Consider the following 21,526-nt stretch of genomic DNA (forward strand, 5'->3'; position numbering starts at 1 on the left):
TTCAAGTCCTTCTTTTCCTAGTTTGTTGAGTCTTTTTTATCATGAAACAAGGTTGAATTTTGTCAAATGGTTTTTCTTCATCTACCGAGATGATGATGTGAGTTTTATCCTTTGCTCTGTTAATGTAGTATATCACATTTATTGATTTTTGTATGTTGAACCACCCTTTCATCACAGGGATAAATTTCACTTGGTCATGGTGTATGATTCTTTTACTGTGCTCTTGAATTTGGTTTGTTAGTATTTTATTTGAGATTTGCATCTATATTCATCAGGTATATGAGCTTGTAGTTTTCTTTTTTCATAGTGTCTTTTTCTATCTTTGGTATCAGGATAATGCTGGCCTTATAGAATGAGTTTGGAAGTATTCATTCCTCTTCAATTTTTTGAAAAGTCTGGAGAAGGTCAGTATTAATTCTTCTTTAAATATTTTGCAGAATTTTTCAATGAAGACATCTGGTATTGGACTTTCTTTGTTGTGAGGTTTTTGATTACTGATTCATTCTCCATATTGATCTGTTCAGCTTTTCTATTTGTGATTCAGTCTTGGTATGTTGTATGTTTTTAGGAATTTATCCATTTCTCCTGGGTTATCCAACTTGTTGGTGTATAATTGTTCATAGTCATCTCTATAATCTGTATTATTTCTGTGACATCAGTTGTAATGTTGTCTCTTTCATTTCTGATTTTATTTGAGTCTTCTCTCTTTTTCTTTAATTAGTGTAGCTAAAGGTTTGTTAATTTTGTTGATCTTTTCAGAAAAACAACTCAGTTTTTAAAATTTTTTTCTATTGTTTTTCTATTCTCTTATTTATTTCTGCTCTAATTGTTATATAATTTCATTCCTTTTGCTAATTTTGGACTTAGTTTGTTCTTCTTTGTCTAGTTCTATGAAGCGTAAAGTTGGGTTGATTTGAGATCTTTCTTTTTAGTGAAAGTGTTTACTGCTATAAACTTCCCTCAGTACTGCTTTTGCTACATCTCATAAGTTTTGGTACTTTGTGTTTTCATTTGTCTGAAGATATTTTCCAAATCCTCTTTTGATTTATTCTTTGACCCATTGGTTGTTTAAGAGCACATTGTTTAATTTGCACATATTTGTGAATTTTCCATTTTTTCCTTCTGCTATTGATATCTAGTTTTATTCCAGTGTGGGTGGAAAAAATACTTGGTATGATTTCAATCTTCTTAAATTTGTTAAGATTTGTTTTGTGACCTGACATGTAATCTATCCTGGTTAATGTTGCAGTGTGCTTAAGAAGAATGTGTATTCTGCTGCTGTCAGATGGAATGTTCTATATGTCTGTTAGGTCTATTTGTTCAATAGTGTTGTTCAAGTCCTCTGTTTTCTTATTATTTTCTATATGAATGTTCTATCCCTTATTGAAAGTGGGATATTAAAATCTCATTCTATTATTGTACTGTCCATTTCTCCCTTAGTTCTGTCAATGTTTGTTTCATATATCTGAGTGTTCTGGTGTCAGGTGCATATATATTTATAATTATTGTATCTTCCTGGTCAATTGATTCTACTATCATTATATAATGTCATTCTTTGTCCTTTGTTGACTGAAGTCTATTTTGTCTGATATAAGTGTAGCCACTGCTGCAATGTTTTGGTTACCATTTGCATGAAATATCTTTTTTCATCCTTTTGCTTTCAGGCTATGTGTGTCCTCAAATCAAAAGTGAGTCTCTTATAACAGAATATAGTTGGATCTTGTTTTTTTTTTTAATCTGTTTTTATTCATTCAGCCACTTCATGTTTTTTGATGGGGAGTTTACTCCATTTATATTTAAAGTAATTATTGATAAATACTTGCTATTTCCATTTCAATCATTGTTTTCTGCTTAGCTTCCCCCCCCCCCTTTTCCTCTCTTGCTCTCTTCCTTTGTGTTTTATTGATTTTTTTTTAGTAACATACTTTGATTCCTTTCTTATTTTCTTTTTTGTATCTTCTCTAGACATTTTCTTCTGGTTATCATAAGTTACCACAGAACATCTTATAGTTATAACAATCTATTTTAAGCTGTTAGGAACCTAACTTCAATTGCATATAAAAACTCTAACCTTTTACTTCTGCCTGCCCCACACTTCATGTAACTGATGTCATATAGATATAAATATAGATATAGATATAGATACAGATAATATGTGCATAATTAACACATTTTTATATAGTGTTTTTAGACTTTTGTCTTTTAACTTCAGTACCAGAATTACAAGTGATTTATGCACCACTATGACAGCATTACATTACTATATTTGTCTATATAGCCACCTTTACCAGTGAGCTTTATATTTTCATATGCTTTCATGTTGTTGTCTAGTGTCCTTTCATTTCAACTTGAAAGACTCCCTTCAGCATTTCTTGTAAGGTAAGTATAGTACTGATAAGCTTGCTCAGCTTTTGTTTATTTGAAAAAGCCTTTATCTCTTCTTCATTTTTAAAGGACAGTTTTTGCCAGATACAGTATTCATGTTTGGCAGCGTTTTGTTTTGAGCACTTTGAACATATTATCCCACTCCCTTCTGGGCTGCAAGGTTTTTGATAAGAAATACACTGATAGTCTTATGGGGCTCCCTTGTATGTGACAACTCACTTTTTTCTTTCTTCTTTCAAAATTCTGTATTTCTTTTGACTTTTGACAAATTGATTAAAATGTGTCTTGGTATGGACTTCTTTGAGTTCTTTCTTGGAAGTCCTTTGGACTTCTTGATTCTGAATGTCTATTTCTTCCCCATATTTGGAAAGTTTTCAGCCATTATATCTTTAAATAAGCATTCTGCATCTCTCTCTCTTTCTCTCTCTCTCTCCCCTCTCCCCTTTCTGGGACTCCCATAATGCATGTATTAGTCCATTTGATGGTGTCCCATAAGTCCCTTAGGCTTCCTTCACTTTTTTTCAATCTTTTATCCTTTTTACTCCTCTAACCAGATAATTTCACATGACCTTTCTTTGAGTTTGCTGATTCTTTTTTCTGCTTGATCAAGTCTGCTGTTGAACCCCACTAGTGAATTTTCACTTCAGCTTTTATATATTCAGCTCCAAAATTTCTGCTTGATTCTTTATTATATTTTCTATCTCTTTACTGATATTCTCAATAAAGAATATAAAACATTTTAAATGTTAAAAAATAAACATTTTCTTCATGTTTCATTTTCCTGAGCTCATTGAGCATCTTTATGGCAGTTATTTTGATTTTTTTGTCAGTAATTTGTATACCTCTGTTTCTTTAAGGTTGGTTTTTGGAGACATTTTGTTTCTCTGATTGGGCTATATTTTTGTGTTTCTTCTTGTGCCTTGTAACTTTGTAATGGAATCAACACATCTGAAGAAACAGCCATTTCTCCCAGCCACATGGACTTGCTTTGTATAGGAAAGGTTCTTCACTAATCAGCCCAGCAAGAGATTCTGGGAACTTTTCAAAACTTTTCTGTGGATGTTTCTTCTCTGGGCCTGTCTTTTAAATTCTCTGTTATAGGAATTTGTCAGTTTCTTTTTTCAGTTGCTTATAATCTTTTGCTCCCTCTAGTGTCTGTCTGCAGTACATCAGGTTCTCTGGAGTTGCTACAAGCCACCCAGTTCTTTTTCATTCTCAGCAGCCCCAAAGTTTCTGTAGAGTATGTGGGTTGTGTCAGAACTCCGAATCAGGCAAAATAGAAACCAGTCCCTCAGGAATACCCCTGAAAAGCCAGAATGCTGGAAACATACTCCATGCCTCTCTACTCTTCCACGCTGCCCCAGCCCCAGGAAGAGGCCATGCTGCATCAAGAGCAGCAGCACACTGTCCAACTCTCTTTTGTTTTCAGTGACCCCCCCAGTCATCTAGAGTGCAGTTTTCCATTGATATTTACATGGGATTTGTTCCAGGACCCCCAACAGATACCAAAATCCATGGACTCAAGTCCCGTATATAAAATGGTGTCATACTTGTATATAACTTATGCACATCCTGTATACTTTAAATCATCTCTAGATTACTCCTAATATCTAATGCAGTTTGAATGCTATGTAAATAATCACTGGCATGTGACAAATTCAAGTTTTGTGCCTTGGAATTTTCTGGAATTTTTTCCGAATATTTTTGATCTGCAGTTGGTTGATTCTGCAAATTCAGAGCCCATGGACACAGAGGGCTGACTGTATGCCAGGTACTGTCAGTGCTTTAAGACAAAGGAGACAGGAGACCCATTTCTCAGGCAGCACCCCTGAAAAGCCATTATTTTGAATGCACACTCCATTCACAGGGAGAAGTCAGGGGTTGCAGGTTTTGCCCATTCTTTCCCACTGAGCTGGGGGTCGGGGAGGGGATGTCTATAGTGAGTGAACGTGTGCTAGTCCAAACCTTCACCTCTGTTCTCAGGGACCCCCAACCTTGCACCCTTTCCTGTCAGCACTTAGATTCAATCAAGACAGAAACTAGTCTCTTGGGCAGCACCCTGAAAAGCCTGCACATTGGATATATGTTTTAGTTTTCTATTTCCCTCCCCAGAGAGAGACTCAGAGCTGGAAGTTTTCTCCCAATTATGTCTCACTGAGTCTGTGGGAGAGCTATGGTGTGTGAGTGTCAAAGATTTTCCTGCCAGCCTCAACACAGCTGGTTTCACAGTCACCTGGGGTACAGTGTCTCTTAACTGAACTTATGTATTTCTTACAAAGAAACTTGGTCTGTGTATTGTTGTTGAATCAGTGTCTCCATGGAGGAAAGAGTTTCTGGAGCTTCCTATTCTGCCATCTTGATGATCTGTATGATGTTATTTTCTGTTTAATTTCTTTATGTTTATTTCCCATGATTACATTTCATTCTCTTATAAACAAGAATCATCCTACATCCTCCTTTTGTATTTCCACTTCCTTATACCACTTGCTCACAGGTAGCAACTCAATCCATTGATTGCTTCACTAAAGTTCAGTTCTTTCTTCAACAAATTGAGAAGATATTATTTTGAGAACATTCTTTATCCTAGAAAGTCTTAATAATCAGAGATTTAACTGTGAAGTATGAGGCTAATGAGGTTTTCACTGATATTTATAAAATTTAAAAAAAACTCTTTATGTGAGCTACTTCATATTAATCTTATAAGAAATTTAAGCACTTCATATAAGCACTGCTCTGTACCCTATGCCATATATATTAAATAAAGAGAACTATATTAGAATTCAAGCCATATTAATATTCCTTCTTGGTTGATATCCAGTGAGACCTCACATATGATGAATCTGGCAAATTTCTAGGTTCTAAGGAAGTGTAAAGTAGGAGAGGAGGCCTAAAAGACAAGTAGGAGACTGCAGAAGTGCAAGATTGAGTTTCATGAATCAGGTCATTTGTAACAGACTTGTATTAAACCTCCTATTTGCAAACCACTGCTGTGGACAGTGATAGAACCCCAGGACGACCATGTTGGACACCCTGCCCTAAAAAGGGATATAGATTAATATAGAAGAGACTATGCTCGCAGGTTATCATACTATGGGGGAGGGGGGTAATCTTTGAACTGTAAAGGGATGGAGAATTTACATAAATACTGATTTAGGTAAATACTGATTCTTCCTTTTAATCCCCTTTCATTTAATGTCTCCAAACAGTTTTTAAGAATTTAAGACAAATCATATGTGAAAGTTATTTAAATAAAACCTTCTTCCCAAACACTACCTAACATCACTTATCCATCTTTACTGATGTTTCTGATTTTGAATTTGTCTGCATACAATTCAGATAATATTAAAAACAAAAATTTGGTAACAACACAAGTAAAAGTCAGTTCATTCCAATTATAAGTCATCATATTCTTGGCTAAAGATAAGTACACTTCAATAGTTAATCTTAAGTAAAAAGTGCATTTGCCATTACCTTCCCATTAACATCAAAGTTATTTGACTTCAGAAAGATTTGAGACTGTAAGACAAATCTATACATTGAATCAAGACATCACTACAGAAATGTATGTAGTATTCCAATATCTAAATTTAAGTTAAAACAAAACAAAAAGGAGATAAAGCAGCTTCTCATCTACCTCCCCCACTCCCCAGCCTCCAGTTTTTAGAAATGTTTCGTCTTTTACCTATTTTCTTATTTTACTCCTACCTACTGTAAAAGAGAGACTATATTTTTCCTTTAAAGAGACACTCTGAGGGGAAAAAGAATGTTCATTTCTCTCCTGTCAGATGTGGAGCCTTTTTTCCTCAGTCACTATTCATATTTTTCATTATCTTGATGATCCTTCCTTGATTGTCCATGTCTGTTCTCTGTGGTTTTATCTTGTAAGATGATATCTTGATGTCAGACTCTATTCTCCATAGTCGGATTCACAAGGAGTTATTAGAAAAGACTTATTTAAAGACCTGTCTCCTTAGGAATGATTATACACACAAAAGGCAGCTCTTGGATAATTGAGAGCCCAGGATGGAGGAAGTCAACCATTCTAATGGTTATCTATGTGCAGTCAATGGCAGCTGCTCTTTTAGACGTTTCAGCATTCCAACGAAGTTTAGGCTTCAGATCAGAAGAAATACAGAGCCATCTACTTCCATTGTTTGGGTGTCTTTAATGATCTAATAAATCATAGACAGCTCTGTAGACTCTGCCATAGATCTGCCTACAACTGACAGAAGAGGAAGGTATTTTTACATTCTCTATCAGTTTTGTGCTAAAACGGCACACTTGTCAAAGCAGTGAAAGGTTTGCTCTTCTAGGTGTGTAATCAATACACAAAAATGTCAGAGGTCTTCAGTGAGAGGAAGGCCATGGCCTTGGATTCGCTGAGTCTGTAAGTTCACGATGAATCCCAGATTGCATTAGCAGTGAGTCACTTACCTTAGCTGATAAAAGAGCTCTGCTAATTGGTTGCTAGAGTAATTCACCTAAATATGAGAAAAGATGTGAAAACAAACAGATGTACTCCTATCTGCATAAGGGCTCTATCAATACACTGTGAAGACTCCACCCCACTGTACTCAAAGAGAGCTATCCTCTGGATGACTGTATATCTGAATCCTATATGAAGTACTCAGAGAAAAACTGAAGGACTGCCCTTTGGAACAGAGCCTGAGTTATTAAAATAAGAACAAGAGCTCCAATAATAGTTAGTTTGATCTATTATGGGTCGTGGAGATGCTTTGGTGTTCCTAGAATTGAACATGCTTCTGTTCTCTAAAAGCACACGTACATCAAACCAGCACATATTAGTGTAAATATTAAGTGATATTCCTGGGCATCTCCCATTCTCTCCTCTCCCTGGTGTCCTAACTTAGTTATTTGTTTCTAGTTTTTTAATTCTTACAATCACACTTTTCCATATTAATGAATCTGTAATATCAATTTAAATACTTTTCAGACATCAGCTTGGAGTGTTTTCGTTTAGAGTGTTTAGAGATAAGGATGTCAGAGATATAAATTCACAAATCCTGCTACATCTGTCTGTCATATGCCCAACAGCCCTGAAGGTCAGGGTCTCATTTACCAGTCCATCCAGGCTCTATTTGCAGCTCATAAAGTCTTATTGAGGGGAGTTGCATTTTACATACATCTAAATGATGAGAGTTCAATTTATATATGTTGCTGCGGGGAGGGAAAGGAGAGATCAAGTAGCAGTTACATTGTGCAAATGACTTTATCATCACTCAAGCCAATGAGTATAAGCTTTATTTTCAAATAAAGTCACATTCTGGATAAAGAAGATGTGGTACATATATACAATGGAATACTACTCAGCCATTTCGAAGACTGAAATAATGCCATTTGCAACAACATGGTGGACGTAGAGATTATCATACTAAGTGAAATAAGACAGAAAGAGAAAGACAAATACCATATGATATCACTTATATGTGGAATGTAAATTATGACACAAATGAACTTATCTATGAAACAGAAACAGACTCACAGACATAGAGAGCAGCCATATGGTTAAGGGGGAGAAATGGATTGGGAGTTTGGGATTGGCAGATACAAACTATTACATATGGAATAGATATACAACAAGGTCCTACTGTATAGCACAGGGAACTGTATTCAATATCCTGTGATAAAGCACAATAGAAGAAAATATGAAAAAGACTGTTCTTTTGATAGACATTAAGTTGTTAATTAATTTTGCTATTATAGTTTTTTGAACTATCAAAAAAAATGTATATATATGTATAACTGAATCACTTTGCTGTACAGCAGAAATTAACACAACATTGTAAATCAACTTTATTTCAATAAAATAAATTAAAAAAAAAACAAAGTCACCTTGTGAGGTTTTGGGGGTTAGGACTTTAACATATGATTTTAGGGGGAGAAAATTCAATCCCTAATAGTAGTTAATTAACAAGGCTTCATTTTCCTTATCCATTATTATTTGGTAATGTTCGCATTAAAATGCAAACCCTTGCATTCCAAAATACCTTTCAAAGTAATCAATCAGCAAGGTTTGTTGAATACCGCCCCCCCCCTTTTTTTTTTTTACTAAATTTTATTAGATACTGTGAGAGGTACAAAAAAATTGCAAAATAAACGCCCTTTTCTAAAGTAACTTATCCCACCACCTACTAGTGATGACAAAATTAAGCAGAAATTACAGCCTGTTTTATGCAGAAAAACACATCAATACATGTAATTACAGAACAAAACATCTAGGTTTTTCCCATATAATCTGATAACACTTCATAAAAAGATTTTTTGTTATTTTTCCTAAAGGTATATTTTGAAAAATTGTTCCTTGGCCATATCCCTGCAAATGTTAAGATTCCTAAGAATGCAGGCCACGTTTGTGGATTCAAGGGCTGCATTCAAGAGCTTCAAGTAAACAACAAAGAATTCTTCCTCATCGATGAAGCCCTGAGTGGGAAAAACATTGAAAACTGCCACATCCCTCGGTGTGAGCGTCATCTGTGCCGCAATAATGGTACCTGTGTCAGGTATGTACTAGCCTCCTGCCCTCCAGCCAAATTCTTAAAACAACAAAACCAGCAGCACTGTCATTTGGGTGATACAAAAGAAAGGTCTGGAACTTCCAAGTTTTTGTGTACATCACCTAGACGATGATGTTTGCTCAAAGAAATTTATATATTGTGGTTCCAATGTCAGAAATTCCTGAACTCTGAAAATACTAGGTAACTAGACCTGATTTTGGCAATTTTAAATGGATCTAAGTGTAATTTTACCAAGGTGTTCTGCTCTTTGAAAACATGAATGAGAGATTATTCATTGGTAATGGTTTTGATGCATTAATTTTATTGTTTGTTTTTGCTTCATCTTAAAAACAAATATACTTAGGTCTCTAAGATTAGAGATGGAGAAAGAATACCTATATCCATTTCTTCTTTGTATCGGCAATTTTTACTTCAAGGAGGAAATATCTTACATAGACTTTTTTCCACCTTGAAGTAAAGATTCATGATGCTTATAAGCTTAAGAAGATCTTAATTAAAATTACTTTCTGTTCCACTAACATGTCTTAAGTGAATTGACTCTGAGGGAGTCTCATTTGGGCAGTATAGAAAATATTTTCCTATTTCTTCAATCCTCTGAGAAATCTTTATTTCAGGGCTACAAATAATGACAGAGTGGAAGCTGAAACATGTACAGATTATAATAATTCAAGTCAAGGAGAAATTGACCAAATCTCACAGGAACTATCTTAATTAATTCACGTCATTGCTTCTAAGGGACAAGTTATCAAGTAGTTAATGACACTGTAAACCTAAACATCTATGTGCATAATGTGAGAAAGAGAAAAATTCTATCAAAAAAGTAGGATAGGAAATGGTAGGCAGAGATGGGCTCTGAAAGTAATCACTCAAATAGAAAAAGAAAACAGACAGATGGAGAGAACAAAATGGCAAGACAAAACAGAGGAATGGACAGATGTGATAAAGTCAGGGTGATATATTTACCAGACAATCACAGACTGACCATAATAAACTTGAAGAAAACACATAGTGAGAAAGGAAGGTATCAGCTCTTAGAGTGTCTAAAGCCTTTGCTTCTGATTAACTGTGTCTAAGTCTGTTACTTAATTTACACATTTGTAAAATAACAACCTACCTCACATAGGTAAAGTATAACAGATAAAGTTCTAAAGGATTTTAAAAGAATGAATTTTACTTGGCTATGGTCACTTGTCTGAAGGAAACAAAATCAAGCCTTTACTTATTAAGTATTCTGTTTTATAAGGAATCCATTAATAACAATTATTTTTTTAATTGTAATAATGCAAAAATTATCCAGCAGGACAAACTTCAGAACTCTGCAGAAAAAAAAAAATGCATTTTTGCTTAATTAAGTGAAATAGAAACAGGATAAAAGCTTCTCCTCTTGACTTTCTAATGACTGAAACACGTGACTTGCCTTTAATCAACAGAATAACCAATAAAATAGGGTGATGAGATGTCACTTCCATGATTATGTCACACAGGATTGTGAGCAAGGAGACTCTGTCTCTTGCCAGCTTTGATAAAGTGTGAAGCAATTTGGGGAAAGTCTATGTGACAAGGCAGTGAGGGCAGCAGTAACCAGAATGACCACTGACTGACAGCCAGCAGATCTGAAGTCCTTGGTCCTATAACTGCAAGAAACTATATTTTACCACAAATCACATATGCTTGGGAGCAGATCTTTCCCCAACTGAATGTTGAGATAAGACCCCAACCTGACCAACACACTGACTGAGCTTGTGAGACTTTATACGGAGGACCCAGTGAGGCCTTCCCAAACTCTTCACTCAGGGAAACAATGAGATAATAAATGTGTGTTGTTTTAAGCTGCTGATTGTGTAGTAATTTTTTGTTATATAACATAGAATATAAATACCCTCTAATTTTCTGCATAAATATCTAACATCACCAACTTAGAGAAGTAGGGAAGAGTTTGTTTTATTTTAGAACAGTAATTGTCTCAGATATTGTAAACCAGGAACATGTTAAATAAAATAAACCTCTCATTTTCATAAATTAAAAGAACCTCACGGGCTTCCCTGGTGGTGCAGTGGTTGAGAATCTGCCTGCTAATGCAGGGGACACGGGTTCGAGCCCTGGTCTGGGAAGATCCCACATGCCGCGGAGCAACTAGGCCCTTGTGCCACAACGACTGAGCCTGTGCATCTGGAGCCTGTGCTCCGCAACAATGAGAGGCCCACGCACCGCGATGAAGAGTGGTCCCCGCTTGCCACAAACTAGAGGAAGCCCTCGCACAGAAACGAAGACCCAACACAGCCAAAAAAAATAAATAAATAAACAAATAAATAAATAATAATTAAAGGTGCTAATAATTAAAAAAAAAAGAACCTCACATTACTTCCAATCTTGTTATTTAATATATACTTGAAAATAAAAGTCGGGATAGTCATCCTAGTAGGATAGTTATAAGCAGTCCTAGGTTGAATTATACTTTGTCTGTTCATTCTCTTATATGTCCTCCAGCAAATATTTCCAGAGGGACAACTAATAACCAAGGATTTTGTGAAGCAAAGATGTGTAGTCAAGACTGTCCTGCACACAAGGAGTTTTCACTCTAGCGTAGAAGTTTACCAGCTCTTCAAACTTTAGGGTGAAACTTCCCACAGAAATGTATCTCTCTTCTGTCACATACATTATTCTGGCTTTCCATATCCATTTCTCAATCTTTCAAACTCTCAACCTCTACTCTAGAGGAATCCACTCAAATGTCAACAGACTTTGGCAAACACTATTTAAGGTCTTCCAGATCTGTACGTGCTTTCTTATGGCCAGTCAAATGGAGACTTACCAGCTGTGTATCCAACAAATAAAACACTTCTTATCCTATGAACAACAAGATTTCTATCTTGGTTGCCAATGCTGAACTTCCATAACCCACCCTTTGCATCACTGCATCCAGAACACGCTGATCTATGGCAACTGTGACTTCATTTCAGCATCTCCCTGTGCATGCCAACACCATCATACACTGGAGCTGGTCAGTTCCCAAACAACTATAACAAAAAAAAAGACTTCTCAGAAGGATCATAAGAACAGCCCCTAGGAGGTCAAAAGTTTAATACGAGAAGAGCACAGATAGTTATAGATCCACAGGGAAGATCATCAGAATGAGAATGCTGCTTTCCTTCTGTTCTGTCTAAAACACCAGCACACAATCATAGCAGAGCACTTCAGCAGTCTGTGCAGCAACCCAAAAAGAGAACCAGAATATGTACTGAAGGAGACCTCTGAGAGGCTGTGAGTATGTTCAGTACAAGGAGAAGAACACAAATCAAAGAAGTAGGTCCTAAGAACCACTACCAAAACCAACAACCTGCCCCCAGCAGACACCTGCCCACACTTGGAATACAATGAGTGGTGTAAAGTTTTCCAGCCAAAAAACCAAGAGAAACTGCTACTGAGCCATGTTTTCTAATATAGAAAACATGGATCTGAACTAGCTTAATGCCTTTGGAAACTTACTTCTCATCTATGTTGCTGGTCAAAGCCAAAGGCTCCTTTCCTCTATGTGCTGCCACATCATAAAATGCATCTCTCCAAGATCTTCCAAACTCACTTCCAACCCTTTTCACCCTTTGAGTCTGTCCACACCATCTGACTTGATCCCACTCCTGGGCTTAGCCAGGCAGACTTCTAAACTTCCTTTCTCTTCTCCAACTTTCCCAGAAAGGGAGATTAGATTCAAGACAGCTTTCAAAATAGCAGAGCAATTTATATAAGTTATATTAGTATTCAACATTTCTGGATCCAAAGGGGATGGATGAAATTACTTGATGGAATTCTTTTTATGTCTACAAGTTTTATTATTTTATTTCCAAAGTAATAAATCATCTATGTTCAGAATAAAAGAGTCATTATTACAAAGACAAAAAGAAAGGACTTGTACCTTTCTGCTTTCTTGTCTCAAGATATAAAGACACTAGTATTTTAAGACTCTAGCGTGTGCACATGATGTATTCATTTGAAAATGTAAATAATAATTTCTCATCACAGTTTAATTGTTCTAGTCCAGGGACTCTCATCTAAAGGTTGGGGAATGTCTCCTAATGAGGGAGAAGTGTTTCAGTCTACAAACACACACACACACACACACACACACACACACAACCCTGAGCATTCTAATGGGTGTCTTCTGGGAATACAAGCCCACTTTTCCCAACTTGTAAAGAATAATAGTGGTTTAACAAGAGATAACCCTAAAAGAAGTGTGCTCTAGACAAGAGTAAAATGGTGAGTGAACAGAGGTTCAGTACCAGATAGAGCTAAACTTTAGGGTTCACAAAATAAAACACAGCTGTATAGCTATTTATAAACAAAATCTTCACTAATTTTAGCAGCTTGGTTAATATAATTTGCTGTTATTAAGTGCTGTTTCTATTGTACATTGTCTATGAAAGTGATCTGCTTACAAGAAGACAAATTTCATGTTGAAAAGTCTTAAGGGGAGTGACACTTCAGCAGCTTTACTGAGCAAATGTCATTCTGATTTGAGTACCATCACATGTTTCTGGACAGTATCCAGTGTTTTTCATTTTGTTATAAATCTGTGTTAGAATTTTCAAACCCCAGTGGTTGCTCATTTCAGAGAAATCCAAATTGCATGTAGCAAAATTCAGTTTAGAAAAGTGATACGGAAGGGTTATTCTGAGTACCCAAATCTCTGTGGACTTTGAACAAGCTGCTTCCAAAGGGCAAGGGAAGGTTACCAAATTAAACAAATGACATTTAAATCACTTTCTCCTTTCTGTGTCAGATGTTTTAAAATAGGTTAAACAATAATTAAAATGGAGCATCAGGTTTGGGAATATACCCTGTATAACAACTGCACCAAGAATGTATGTCACTGGCTTTATAGTGAATAATTATTGAGACATGAATTTTAGACTTAATCTAAATTCATGCCAGGAGCTAAGCATTTAGGAATGGATTTGACCATGCCTTGAAAGTCAATAATCCCTAGATGCGAATGAATGTGATCTTTCTGTATCTACTTGTTCTCTTAGCTTTGATTCATCACTAGCCAGTGCTGCCCTCCATGTGCTAGGGCAGGGGTCAGCAAACTGTTTTTGTAAAGGGACAGATAGCAAATATTTTAGACTTTGCCTCACAACTATTCAACCCTGCTACTGTAACATCAAAGCAGACATTGACTATATATAAATAAATGTATGTGGCTGTGTTCCAATAAAATTTTATTTATAAAAATAAGTGTCTGGCAAAATTTGGTCCAAAGGCCATAGTTTGTAGATCACTGCACTATGCCAACAGATGGATGATATAGTTTTAGTCAATTAATTGACCAGGAAAGTCCAACTCAATTTAATTTTTCCATATTAAGCAATGTATAGATAGATAGGTAGATAGATGATAGATAGATAGATGATAGATAGATAGATAGATAGATAGATATAGATAGATAGATAGATATACATTATAAAGCATTGGCTCACTTAATTATGGAGGCTGAGTAGTCCCACTATGTGTCACCTGCAAGCTGGAGACCAGGACAGCTGGTGGTGTAGATCCCAGTTTGAATCCGAAGGCGTGCTGATGGCAGAAGGTCAAAGTCGCAGCTTAGAGTCAGACAGAGGGAAATCCCAGCCTTCCTCCTCTTTTGTTCTGCTCAGACCCTCAGGGGGTTGAGTGAGGCCCACCCCATTGGGAGGGGCCAGCTTCTTTACTCAGTCTACCAATTCAAGTACAAATGTCTTCTACAGAAGACCCATAGATACACCCAGAAATAATGTTTAGCCAGCTATCTGGGCATCCTGTGACCAATCAAGTTGACACATAAAATTAACTGCAACAAGAACCTCAGAAAAGTGTACATGTGTTTCTTAACACTAGGTAACTTTCATTGCCCTCCGTGTCCAGTGAGAATAGAAGTAAAAGCTCGTTTCTTTCATTCTTTTCTTTCAATCCATTTTTCCCTATTATCTCATTTCATAGACTTGTTTTTTGACATTGTCAGGTGAAAAGTCATTTTTCATGATTTCTGAGGTATTTAGTTTTCGAATCATTTAGCACTTCAGAATGAGGGAGGAGCCATAAATTGAACTTGAAATTGCAATAGTGACAACTACTACAGAACACAATGAATCTGGGTATTGTGTGCTAATTTTTGCATCTGTTCTGTAGTGAGTGATGACACTCCACAAATGTCCACTTGTCTTCACCGTCATGTCACAGTGGCATGTAACTAGGCAACACTATGGAGAACTTTTAGTTAATACTCTGTATCCTGGAAGATTACCCCTAATCCAGTCCAGCAGTCTACCCAAGTCCTCTAAATACCAAGGAGGAAAAGTGCCTATTTAATGTCAATTTCTCACCACACATTTAGACTAATAACATCTTCAAATATTTAACCCCTCTTCTTAGTTGCTGTTCTGTCTGCATTCAACATGTTTGAAATTGTCCTCAGGATTTAAATGTCTCTTGTACTAGAGGACTACTTTGTATTTGGTTAGATCATTCTCATCTGTAAAAGTCTGCTGAGCATCGAAACATCTCAGCTGTAGGTGGCCCCTACTGCTCAAACAAGGGGAAAAGGGAAAACGTCCCACCAAGTTTCAGGTAAAAACTTAGAAGCATATGTGGTGTTCCCATTTCTTTAATTGTGTTAATTAATTGTGCATTTACAATATTTATCCATGTACTCCATTCATGGAAAGCAGTTTAACGTTTATGGGGTGCAAATATAAACAGTTTTATTTTTCTCCTTTCACTGAGGTCAAACATACTTCATGGGTTCTCTTTACTTTCCCTTAACAGAATATCATTTAGGTTCATGTTCACATATTAAAAGCATATGGTTCAACCTCCTCCAGTTTAAAACTTTTAACTCATATCCAGTTGGGCTGTCTCCTACCCCCTGCCTAGTTGGAGAGACCCCCAGATCAAGAAGTTGAACAGGGAAAGAATGTGATGTGTTCTGCCTGATGCCTCTCTATCCCTCTTCTGTTTCCAGTTTCTCCAGATTTGGGGCTATTTTAGGGCAGAGGGATTTAATTTTAAGGATTAAAAGGCTTTCTTATTTTTTTATTCAGCTTATTTTATTGAAGTATAGTTGATTTACAATGTTGTGTTAATTTCAGGTGTACAGCAAAGTGATTCAGTTATTCATACATATATATCTGGGGGTTTTTTTTCAGATTCTTTTTCCTTATAGGTTATTACAAAATATTGAGCATAGTTCCCTGTGCTATATAGTAGGTCCTTGTTGGTTATATATTTTACATACAGAGGTGTGTATATGTTAATCCCAAACTCCTAATTTATCCCTCCCTCCCTTTTCCCCTTTGGTAACCATAAGTTTGTTTTCTATGCCTGTGGATCTATTTCTGTTTTACATATAAGTTCATTTGTATAATTTTGTTTTAGATTCTACATATAAGTGATAACATGATTTTTATCTTTCTCTGTCTGACTTACTTCACTTAATATGATAATCTCTATGTCCATCATATTGCTACATATGGCATAATTTCATTCTTTTTTATGGCTAATATTCTATTGTGTGTATGTGTATATATGTAAATATATATATATATATATATATATATATATATATATATATATATATATATATATACCACATCTTTATCCATTCATCTGTGGATGGGCATTTAGGTTGCTTCCATGTCTTGGCTATTATAAATAGTGCTTCAATGAACATTTGGGTGCACATATCTTTTCAAATTATGGTTTTCTCCAGATATATGCCTAAGAGTGGGATTGCAGGATCATATGGTAGCTCTATTTTTAGTCTTTTAAGAAACCTCCATACTGTTTTCCATTGTGGCTGCACCAATTTACATTCCCACCAACAGTGTAGGAGGGTTCCCTTTTCTCCACACCATCTCCAGAATTTATTATTTGTAGACATTTTGATCATGGCCCTCCTGACCAATGTGAGGTGATACCTCATTATAGTTTTGATTTGCATTTCTCTAATAATTAATGATGTTCAGCAACTTTTCATGTGCCTTTTGGCCAGCTGTATGTCTTACTTGGAGAAATGTCTATTTAGATCTTCTCCCCATTTTTTGATTGGGTTTTTTTTTTTTTGATATTGATCTGTATGTACTGCTTGTATATTTTGGAGATTAATCCCTTGTCAGTTGCATCATTTGCAAATATTTTCTCCCATTCTGTGGTTTGTCTTTTTGTTTTGTTTATGTTTTACTTTGCTGTGCAAAAGCTTTTAAGTTTCATTAGGTTCCATTTGTTTGTTTTTGTTTTAATTTCCATTACTCTAGGAGGCAGTTCCAAAAAAATATTGCTACAATTTATGTCAAAGAGTGTTCTGCCTATGTTTTCCTCTAGGAGTTTTATAGCATCTGGTATTATATTTAGGTCTTTAATCCATTTTGAATTTATTTTCGCGTGTGGTGTTAAAGAATGTTCTAATTTCATTCTTTTACATGTAGCTGTCCTGTTTTCCCAGCACCACTTATTGAAGATACTAAATTTTTATGGAAACACAAAAGAGCCCAAATAGCCAAAGCAATCTTGAGAGAGAGCAATGGAGCTGGAGGAATCAGGCTCCCTGACTTCAGGCTATACTACAAAGCTACAGTAATCAAAGCAGTATAGTAATGGCACAAAAACAAATAGAGATCAATGGAACAGGATAGAAAGCCCAGAAATAAACCCAGGCACTTATGGTCAATTAATCTATGACAAAGGAGGCAAGAATGTACAAAGGTTTTCTGATTAACTGGTGCCATTAGGGTTTTGTATGTTCTCCCTATAACAGAAGTTCAGTCCTGGGTCTCTTGACACACATGTGTGTGAGTATTCATCAAGCCCTGCCCAAGGGGCCACTCCCTGGCACAGCTTCCTGAGGGGCAAAGTTCTCTGGTTTGCTCCTCCCAGACACATTTTATCTGCTGGTGCTCCCTTGCCCAGTAGCAGAGCTGGTTTTCTCTGAAGCTAATGAAGCATAGAGGTTCCCACCCTTGCAGATGTCCTTCTGAGACCCGGGAGTTGCTAGGAATTGCAGTGGTTTTTTAATAGTCCTCTTTCAGAGAAGAAACCAGGCTGCAATCAGGAACCATTTCCATGTAAGCATTTCCTATGAAGAGCCTAAGGAGATTTCAGAGAGATAGCTAAATCTCTTTGTTTCCCTGTAATTCATTGTGATTTCTTTTCTCATTGTAAATAAATATTCTCTTTTACACATAAGTTTGTATATGTATTTTTCAATCCTTTTTGTTATAAAGGATCAAAAATTATATAAGCTGTGTGCTCCATAAAATCTAGACTAACGTTTGCCCCTCTTAGGCAGATTCTTGGCTAAGGAGGTAACTCAAGGCAAGTATCAAAGTTTAATTTTCAAAAAGTTATAAACCTGACTTTCATACAAGTGTATAGTGAACACATGCTGAAAATTATTTATCTCATTAATGACAGAACCAGTATGTTGGTAAGGCTGATTCAAAGAGAATTCAGGAGGCTGAGCATATAGAGGCACAGAATGAAAGCTGGAATAAGATCACTAGGTTAGAGGCAAAACTCATTAGTATCCTACAAAGGAATAAAGTGTAAATTTGTGGTTGTCTTTTCTACCAATCTGTACTCATTTGCATCTCCATCAGACATAATTCTACAAGTGAGCATGTAACTTCCCAGAGTCTGGTCAATAGTAAATAGTGAGCCAAATAAAAATTCATTTTTCTAGAAAATTACATAATCCTTGAACAGGACTATTAGAAAACACCCGAGTATGATATTAATAAAACGTGTAGTTATCTTTCTGCTGTATTTCTAAGTTTTGACCATTTTCTAAACACCAGCCCCTTTCCACATCACCAAGAGATGAGAGTCACAGGTGCTTCATTGCTAACCACCCACCCCCGCCCACTATCCTGAATGTTCAGCAAGCTGGAGGTGACCATAAGCAAGACAGTATTAAGAAGAATAAACTCATTTAGTCTTCCAGGACATGAAAAGCAAATGTATCAATGCTATGAGTAGGAAAAAAGAAAAAACAGTCTCCTTATCACTTAGACTAAACATAATGCATCATAACATAGTATTCTGGTAATTTTTTTCTATTTTTTTTTTCCTGGAATACCCATGTTTAGAAGTTATTTTAATCTGAGTCTACTTGATTAAAATAGGATTTGTGTCTCTTTCACGCCACCAGCATGGCAGAGCACCTCTTTGGTGTGAAGTAGTGTGAACATGGGATTTACAAAGAAGGATATGACATGGCATCATTGTCTACATACTCTTTTGCTTATGCTAAGGGCTGTGGAATAAAATGAGTTTTTTCACTTATACATACAAAGTGCAATCTTAGGTTAAAACAGCCCAGGTTTCATAGCCTGTTGTTTATCTTTTTGATCTCATTTCTTTCCCCCACTCTACAAGTGCCAGGTATGGTGAAAATGGATTGATTTGGGGTCATTTATTTTTGCTTGGAGAGTGTGACTGAAGCTGCAGCGTTTTTAGTTGCTTACAAAAGTCGATCACGTATTTGGAAAGCATAACTCTCACCAATGTACCACTGTAAGTGTCACAGGTTTCTTGGTAAAGTACAAATGCAGTTTAAATTGATTTTCTAACCACTTTTATTACTGCCATCCTTGAGTGTAGCAACAAGGGTTGGGCATTTGTTTTTCTGGGACAGAAATCATTTCTGTCCTCCGCAGAGTTTCATTAAAGTCGTGATTCCAAATACAATTGTATTTAAATGTGAACAAATAAGGTTAAACATGGAAAAAATTGTATCATTCACACCAAATTTGAAAAGTCTCCAAGAGTTAAATACTTCAAGGTTTGACCAATGGGAAAAGACCACTGTCAAATTCCACACATAGTTTTTACATCATATTTATGCAGCAAGGTCAAACAAGTGGGGGGAAAAAATCTCATCTTCAATTTTCTCTACCCTTAGGTAACAATACATGGAGAAGTCATTTACCCTGATTGATCTTCTTGGGCATAAGAGACCTCTCTGGCTTAAATCCCATCTGAACACCATCTTTCCTCTCCTTTTCTTATAGAATACTAACATTTTTTTTCTCTACTTCAAGCAACAAGCAAGCAAAATATGAGCTGCTAAGATGCTATCCTTGACTGTTCTACTTAAAAAACTATTTGTTAATGAGTTTTTAGTGGGGAATTATGTGTTAAAACCTGTTTGTTTTGTAACTAGAAGTATTTGTTCTTATTTAAATCTACATGGTTTACCACTTACAGATTGCATCCGTGCATATGCGCGTGCATGCGCGCGCGCGCACACTCACACACACACACATACACAAAGATTTAGTAAACTGTGCTAATCACTATGATTTTTACATATAATTAGACATCACACTTAAAATTGTGTGAAAACCTTGACAAACAAAATAAAAACAGAACAAAGTTAAAGCTGGAATCAAATGTGAGAGCTCCAGACTCCCTTGGCTTAGATTTACAAAATGCTTTAAATAATTAATTTAGGAAAGAAACAAACCAATCCTTTTGGTTCAGCAGTAGATAAAGTTCCAAGCCTTACATTTTGTTCCTGGCCCATTTGCTGGCACATTATATACCTTAGGAAAATTGCTTAACCTTTAGTCTAAGAAAATGAAGTGAAACTTTTTCCCACCTGCCTACCTAAACCCCAAGTGATTTGGAGCCGAAAGTTAAAACTTGCTAAAGACTTGAGAATATAAAGACTAGATGGAAAATATAAAGACTAGATGGAAAAACACTGGGAAATAAATTTGATTATTGTTTATTGACATTAAAATGCAATAGTGGCTTCAAGCAAGTACTGTCCACATATTAACACTGCTAATTGCCATTAACTTAACTATCACCAAGTGTTTTTTCTTTTGGAAAATGATATAATGACATTGTTCTGATGTGATTTCATTTTAAAATGGTGTTAAGGCTTAACGTATCTTTGGAAGATAGATTTAGATTTCTGTTTCACAAATGGAAAAATGTTGTGTCAGTTCAGAGATTTGTTCAAGTCAACACTGATGATAGAGACAGGATAAATCACAACTGTCTAGACTTTAAGTCAATGCTCTGCCCCAAACTTTGCAATATAAGTTAACTACCTGCTCCATCACACAAAAAACTTAGTTGTCCAAATTAAGTGATTCAGTAACCATTTTCACTTGAGAATTACAATTAAAGTCTCGGCTATCTACAAAAATTACAACTTCCTCGTTGCAGACCAGTCCAACAGGCAGGAGGTCTGTGTCTCACCGTTACTCTTAAGTAGGCCACCAACCATTTCTGGATATCACTTCCATCATTTTTGCAAAGAGGGGATTAAACTAGATGGGAATTTCCAAAAGTATTTTTCAAGATATATTAATAAGCATTCCTTAGGAAAAGAAGAGGGAGACAGCAATTTTTTAAGATACATTCATAAAATATCCCATTTCATATTCCCCTCTTGGAGTTTCACAGCATATTTAAAGATGTTAAAGAAGTCTTATGGAATATAGCCCATTTAACTCTACTTCATAGAAGTTTCTAAACTAATTTCATCCCCAAAAATATTTTTCCAGAAATACCTATTCCCATCACACAGTACACTCTCTTTCTCAGAAGCAATGTGAGTGCCT

General features: G+C 35.9%; 1 protein-coding gene across 1 annotated transcript in view; it reads left to right on the top strand.

The window, feature by feature from the left end:
- Positions 1 to 21,526, top strand: part of EYS (eyes shut homolog) — a 1,726,005-nt gene that overhangs the window by 1,480,699 nt on the left and 223,780 nt on the right. Inside the window, exon 33 of the mRNA XM_059941649.1 lies at positions 8,686 to 8,906. Coding sequence (XP_059797632.1) covers positions 8,686 to 8,906 — 221 coding nt within the window. The remainder of the gene's footprint in view (positions 1 to 8,685; positions 8,907 to 21,526) is intronic.

This window comes from Balaenoptera ricei, chromosome 12 (assembly GCF_028023285.1).
Source record: "Balaenoptera ricei isolate mBalRic1 chromosome 12, mBalRic1.hap2, whole genome shotgun sequence".
NCBI classification, from domain to species: domain Eukaryota; kingdom Metazoa; phylum Chordata; class Mammalia; order Artiodactyla; family Balaenopteridae; genus Balaenoptera; species Balaenoptera ricei.